The sequence below is a fragment of the Rhincodon typus genome, chromosome 7 (genome assembly GCF_021869965.1).
Source record: "Rhincodon typus isolate 14 chromosome 7, sRhiTyp1.1, whole genome shotgun sequence".
NCBI classification, from domain to species: Eukaryota; Metazoa; Chordata; class Chondrichthyes; order Orectolobiformes; family Rhincodontidae; genus Rhincodon; species Rhincodon typus.
The window spans coordinates 98146736-98154328 of NC_063338.1; the positions used below are offsets into that span (position 1 = coordinate 98146736).

Genomic DNA, 7593 nt, shown 5'->3' on the forward strand with positions numbered 1-7593 from the left:
CCCCACTCCCTCACCCCCACCTCCCCACTCCCTCACCCGCACCTCCACCCTGACTCTTACCACCACCTCCAGCTGCCTGCTTCCACCCACTCTCACTCTCACCTCCACCCCCGCCCCCCCCACCCCCCCCCCCCACAGTTGAGGATTGGCCAGGTGAGTGTGTGAATTTTAATTTTATTTGATTTTGCTGCTATTTTCTCAGGTACATGTTTGAAGGTGGAACTAATTTTGGATACTGGAATGGTGAGTCTCTGATACTGAGTTGCTGAATCTCTTTATTCATTAATGGGATGAGGGCATCGCTGGCTAAGGGCAGCATTTATTGCCCATCCCTAATTGCCCAGAAGGCATTTTAGAGGCGACCACGTTGCTGTGGGTCTGGAGTCACATGTAGGCCAGACATGTAAGGATGGCAGCTTCCCTCCCTAAAGGACATTAGTGAACCAGATGGGTTTTTCCCCCAACAATTGATTCGTGGTCATCATTAGATTTTTAATTCCAGATATTTATTGAATTCAAATTCCACCATCTGCCGTGGTGGGATTCAAACCCAGGTCCCCAGAACATTATCTGGGTCTCTGGATTAACAGTCCAGCGATAATACCACTAGGCCATCGCCTCCCCATTCATTGTATTAAAACCCCATCTGGTTCACTATTTCCCTATAGGGAGCGACATTTACAATCCTTACCCAGTCAGGCCTAGATGTGATCCCACAGCAATACAGTTGACTCGTGGTGCCTTTTGAAACAGTGAGCTACTGTGTTCGAAGGCAATTTAAAAAGAATTCATTTGTGGGATGTGGATATCGTTGGCTGGGCCCAGCATTTCTTGCCCGTCCCATATTGACCCTTGACAAGGTTGGGGGTGAGCTGCCTTCTTGAACCGCTGCAGTCCATGTGCTGTGGGTTGACCCACAATGTCCCTTAGGGAGGGAATTCCAGGATTTTGACCCAGTGACAGTGAAGGAACAGCGATATATTTCCAAGTCAGGATGTTGAGTGACTTGGAGGGGAACTTGCAGGGGATGGTGTTCCCATGTATCTGCTGCCCTTGTCCTTCTGGATGGAAGTGGTCGTGGGTTTGGAAGGTTCTGTCTGAGGATTTTTGGTGAATTTGGGACAGGCAAAAAATACTGGCCCAGCCAGTGACATGCACATCCCAAAAACGAATTAAGAAGAAAACAAAAATTATCAGAGGTTAAAGAGACTAAGAGAAGGGGAAAAACTGTCACAAATTTTCTTCCCATTCACTTGTGGGACATATGGTGTCGCTGGCTGGGTCAGCGTTCATTGGTCATCCCTAGTTGCCCCTTGAGAAGGTGGGGGTGAGCTGTCTTCTTGAATCGCTGCAGTCCGTGTGCTGTAGCTGGACTCACAATGCCCTTAGGGAGGGAATTCCAGGATTCTGACCCAGTGACAGTGAAGGAATGACGATACATTTCCAAGTCAGGATGGTGAGTGGCTTGGAGGGAAACTTGCAGGGGGTGGTGTTCCCATGTATATGCTGCCCTTGTCCTTCTAGATGGAACTGGTCGTGGGTTTGGAAGGTGCTGCCTGAAGTGAATTTCTGCAGTGCATCGTGTAGATATTACACATTGCTGTTACTGAGCGTCGGTGGTGAAGGGAGTGAGTGCTTGTGGATGTGGTACCAGTCAAGCAGGCTGCTTTGTCCTGGATGGTGTCAAGCTTCCTGAGTGTTGTTGGAGCAATGGGGAATATTCCATTACACTTTTGACTTGTGCCTTGTAAATGGTGGACAGGCTTCGGGGAATCAGGAGGTGAGTTACTCATCACAGTATTCCCAGCTTCTGACTTGCTCTTGTAGCCACTGTGTTTATGTGACAAGTACAGTTGAGTTTCTGGTCAATAGTAACCTCAAGAATGTTAATAGTGGTGGGATTCAGTTACGGTAACACCACTGAATGTGGTTAGACCTTCTGTTATTGGAGATGGTCATAGCCTGGCATTTGTGTGGCGTGAATATTATTGGCCACTTATCAGCCCCGAGGCTGGATATTGTCCAGACCTTGTTGCATGTGAACATGGTCTGCTTCAGTATCTGAGGAGTCACGAACGTTGCTGAACATTGTGTAATCATCGGCGAACATCCCCACCTCTGACCTTATGATGGAGGGAAGGTCATTGATGAAGCAGCTGAAGATGGTTGGGCCTAGGACACTACCCTGAGGAACTCCTGCAGGTAAAATGGAACTGGAGCTGAGATGACTGACCTCCAAAAACCACAACCATATTCCTGTGTACTAGGTGTGACTCCAACCACCGGAGCGTTTGCCCCCTGATACCCATTGATTCCAGTTTTGCTAGGGCTCCTTGATGCCACACTCGGTCAAATGCAACTTTGATGTAAAGGGCTGTCACTCTCACCTCACCTTGGAATTCAGCTCTTTTGTCCATGTTTGAACCAAGGCTGTAATGAGATCAGGAGCTGAGTGGCCCTGGCGGAACCCAAACTGGGCGTCACTGAGCAGGTGCTGCTTGATAGCGCTGTTACTGACACCTTCCATCACTTTACTGATGATCGAGAGGAGACTGATGGGGCGGTAATTGGCCGGGTTGAGTTGTCCAGCTTTTTATGTCCTGCATTTTACCAAAATGTGAGCGGGGGATGGAGTGGATGGCGTATTTAATGGTTGCGTACCAATGGTCACGAGTATTTGGCCCTGTGGTGGGATAGGAGATGTGTTGATGGTTTGTTGGTACCACACTCCTGAGGTTGGCTTGTTGAACAAGGCATCAGGGTGGTCTGTCTCAAGGCGATGTATATTTCATCAAGTATGTTCTTCACTTCCACATGGAGTGGGATGTAAACTCCCATGGCAGCTAGTCAGGACAGCTTTTCATCATCTGATATTCCAGGTCCGGGGAGTATTAACTCACCAGGGTCATCATGTCGCCAAGGTCATTCAGATAACTGAACACTTGGGGAAACAAAGCTCAATTCACCAGCATCAGCATGGTTTCATGAAGGGCAAGTTGTACTTGACAAACTTGCTGGAATTCTTTGAGGATGTAACTAGCAAGGTGGATAATGGCCATTCGGTGGATTTTCAGAAGGCATTTGACAAGGTGCGGCATAAAAGACTGATCCAGCAGGTTAGACCCCAGATAGGATTAGGGTTAGACCCCAGGGAGTTAAGGGTGGAGTACTGGCTTGGATAGAGGATTAACTGACTGATAAAAAAGCAGACGGTGGGGATAAATGGGTCCTTCTCTGCACGATGAACTGTAACTAATGGGGTGCTGCAGGGTTCAGTTCTTAGAACTCAAGTATTTACGATCTATATAAATGATCTGCAAACAGGGACAGAGTGTAACATACCAAAATTCATGGATGATACTAAAATAGGTGGGAAGGCAGGCAGTAATGAGGAGACAAAGAGTTTACAGATGGATATTGATAGGCTTGGAGAATGGGCCAGAATCTGGCAGATGGTGTTTAATGTGGATAAGTGTGAGGGTGTCCATTTTGGTTGGAAAAATAAAAGGGCAAGTTATTATTTAAATGGGAAGCAGATTCAAAGTGCCTCAGTGCAGAGGGATCTGGGTGTCCTTGTGCATGAATCACAGAAAGTGCAGTATATGGAGGTGCAGCGTACAATAAGGCAGGCAAATGGAATCCTGGCATTTATTGCAAAAGGACTGGAATATAAAAATAAAATGCGCTGTTACAATTATATAACGTATTATGTCCAGTTCTGGTCTTCTTACTTGAGGAAGGATTGGGTGGCGCTGGAGGCAGTTCAGAGGAGGTTCACCAGATTGATTCCAGGGATTAAAGGACAATTATATGAGCAGTGCTTGAATAGTTTGGGCTTGTGCTCGCTGGAGTTCAGAAGAATGAAGGGATCAGATTGAGATATTTAAAATGCAAAACAGAATTGATAAGGTGGACGTTGAATAGATATTCCCCCTTGTGGGACAATCTCAAATGAGAGGACATAGATATAGAGTGAAAGGGGGTAGGTTCAAAACTGTGATGAGGAGGAACAACTGGGGCGGCATGGTGGCTCAGTGGTCAGCACTGCTGCCTCACAGCGCCAGGGTCCTGGGTTCAATTGCACCCTCAGGCGACTGTCTGTGTGGAGTTTACACATTCTCCCTGTGTCTGTGTGGATATCCTCCGGGTGCTCCGGTTTCCCCCCACAGTCCAAAGATGTGCAGTGGCCATGGGAAATTGTCCGTGGGTAGATCAGGTGGGTTATGGGGCTTGGGTCTGGGTGGGATGTTGTGAGGGTGGATTCATGGTCATCATTGGATTCTTAATTCCAGATATTTTATTGAATTCAAATTCCACCATCTGCCGTGATGGGATTCGAACCCAGGTCCCCAGGATATTATCTGGGTCTCAGGATTAACAGTCTAGCGATAATACCACTAAGCCACCGCCTCCCCATTTCACCCCCAAACCCCCCAAAACCAGACGAAATAGTTTCTCTCTCATGATGCTGTCAAATCCTTTAATCATGTGAAACCCCTTAATTAGGTCAACCCTTCACCCTCGACACTCGAGGGAGTACTAGACGAGTCTGTCTAATAAAAATGGAAAATGCTTTAGATATTCAGCAGGCTGGGCAGTAACCCCAAAATTTTCTGCATTTATTTCAGACTTCTCAAATCTGTGCTGTTCTGCTTTCCCAGTCTGTGTGACTTCCCCTTGTTACTTAACTGTTTCATTTCACCCCCTGGATCATTCTGGTGAATCTGCCCTGTCCCCGAGACCCTCCCTCAGAACACTGGACCTGAACATTTCGGGTCACTGGACCCGAAACGTTAACTCTGTTTTTTCCTTCACAGATGCTGCCAGACCTCCTGAGCTTTTCCAGCAACTTTGTTTTTGTTCCTGATTTACAGCATCCACAGCTCTTGGTTTTTATTAAAGGGCTATAGGGAGCAGGCAGGAGAGTGGAGTTGGGACCAGGACAAGATCAGCCAGGATCATGTTAAGTGGTGGAGTGGGCTCAAAGGGTTGAAATGCCTGCTCCCGCTCCTAATTTCTGTCTTTGCTGAAATCTATATAAACTACATCAACTGCACTATCCTCATCTACACACCTGGGAATCTGCATGAAAGGTTCAATCTAATTTCTTAGGCATGACCTCCTCTGACAAAGATAGGCTGACTACTGCTGATCAAACCTTGCCTCTCAAGAGGAGATTAATGCTCTCTTTCAGAATTTTATCCAGTAGTTTTCTGATCACTGATGTGAGTCTCACTGGTCTGTAGTTCCCTTGTCTGTCTCTACCATCCTTCTTGAAAAGTGGAAGCACATTAGTTCTCATTTGTGTTGGAAATCGTGTCTCATGAACTTGATTGAGTTTTTTTGAAGAATTAATGAAGAGGATTGATGAAGGTAGAACGGTGGACATGATCTATATGGACTTCAGGAAGGAATTCGACAAGGTTCTGCACGGTAGACTGGTTAGCAAGGTTATGTCACATGGAATACAGGGAGAGCTATCCATTTGAATGCATAACTGGTAGGAGACAGAGGGTGGTGGTGGGGAGTTGCTTTTCAGACTGGAGGCCTGTGACCAGCGGTGTGCCACAAGGATCGGGGCAGGGTCCACAGCTTTTTGTCATTTATATAAATAATTTGGATATGAGCATACGAGGTATGGTTAGTAAGTTTGCAGATGACACCAAAATGGGAGGTGTAGTGGACAGCGAAGAAGGTTACCTCAGAGTACAATGGGACCTTGATCAGATGGGCCAATGGGCCAAGGAGTGGCAGATGGAGTTTAATTTAGATAAATGTTTTGGAAAGGCAAATCAGTACAGGGCTTATACACTTAATGGTAAGGTCCTGGGGAGTGTTGCTGAACAAAGAGACCTTGGGATGCAGGTTCATAGTTCCTTGAAAGTGGAGTCGCAGGTAGACAGGATAGTGAAGAAGGTGTTTGGAACACTTGCCTTTATTGGTCGGTGCATTGAGGACAGGAGTTGAGAGATCATGTTACGACTGTACAGGACACTTGTTAGGTGACTTTTGGAATACTGCGTTCAATTCTGGTCTCTCTGCTATAGAAACGATGTTGTGAAACTTGAAAAGGTTCAGAAGAGATTTATAAGGATGTTGCCAGGGTTGGAGAATTTGAGCTACAGGGATAGGCTGAACAGACTGGGGCTATTTTCTCTGGAGTGTTGGAGGCTAAGGGGTGACCTTATAGAAGCTGGTAAAATCATGAGAGGCATGGATAGGGTGAATGGTCAGGGTCTTTTCTCCAGGATAGGGGAGTCCAAAACTAGACGGCATAGGTTTAATGTTAGGGGGAAGGATTTAAAAGGGGCTTGGGGAACAACTTTTTTACGCAGAGGGTGGTGTGTGAGTGGAATGAGCTGCCAGAGGAAGTGGGGGAGGCTGGTACAATTACATTATTTAAAAGGCATCTGGATGGGTACATGAATAGTAAGGGTTTAGAGGGATATTGGCCAAATGTTGGCAAATGGGTCTGGATTAATTTAGGATATCTGGCCAGCATGGACAAGTTGGGCGAATGATCTGTTTCCGTGCTGTACATCTCAATGACTCTATGGCTTTATACCTCTTTACCAGTCCTCAGTGGCTGAGACACCTGACTTGGACAGGTGCTGGAAGCTACTTCCATAAGCAATATTAACCTGGAGATGGCAAGAATCTGAACTATGAGGAAGTTTGAAGACAAAAATGCCAAATTAGAACTAAACACAAACAGACCTCCAATGAGCCAGCACGGGTACATGGGCAGTTGTTTAATCAGTTTGTACTGAGAGAGTGGTGGGGACTAGGGAAGACTGTGTATGGGAGATGGTGGGGAGGTGATGGGGTTTTGGGGAATACCACGATATCACAATCCTGACTAATGCCTCCCGCAGGTGCTGACTACAACATCAAGTACCGTCCTATTACCACCAGCTATGATTACAATGCCCCTTTGTCCGAGGCAGGAGATCCCACACAGAAGTTTTATGCACTGCGAGATGTGATTAGTAAGGTATGAACCATTTACCCTCGCCTGCAATATCAGCACAGGATGATATAACCAGGACTCTGGGCCGACTAATGCGACAAGAGGGAGCATTTAAGACAGAGTTGGGGAGGGAGTTGGATGAATGGATGGGATCAGGGATCAAATCAAAGATTTACTGGTTGAAGTCTGCAGTGGAATCCATTTATGCACAGCAAACTTCCCAAAACTGCAATGGTTTTATGAATAGTTAATCTGTTATTGGTGGCTGCTGTTTTAGGAAGGAATGTTGGTCAGGGTAAGGTCTTGATATCTGTTACATTTCCCACAGCTTGATGTGGTCCCTGGTTCATAGATGCCTTGGAAAAACTGATCATTCAGTAGCCCGGCGCTCCCTCAGTACTGACCCTCGGACAGTGCGGCACTCCCTCAGTACTGACCCTCCGACAGTGCGGCACTCCTTCAGCACTGACCCTCGGACAGTGCGGCGCTCCCTCAGTACCGACCCTCGGACAGTGCGGCGCTCCCTCAGTACTGACCCTCCATCAGTGCGGCACTCCCTCAGCACTGACCCTCTGACAGTGCGGCGCTCCCTCAGTACTGACCCTCCATCAGTGCGGCGCTCC

At 47.0% G+C, this 7593-nt stretch overlaps 1 protein-coding gene across 1 annotated transcript in view; it reads left to right on the plus strand.

The window, feature by feature from the left end:
- Window positions 1–7593, plus strand: part of glb1l (galactosidase, beta 1-like) — a 43767-nt gene that overhangs the window by 30956 nt on the left and 5218 nt on the right. The window contains exons 8-9 of the mRNA XM_048599292.1: window positions 203–243; window positions 6876–6994. Of these exons, the coding sequence (XP_048455249.1) occupies window positions 203–243; window positions 6876–6994 (160 nt within the window). The remainder of the gene's footprint in view (window positions 1–202; window positions 244–6875; window positions 6995–7593) is intronic.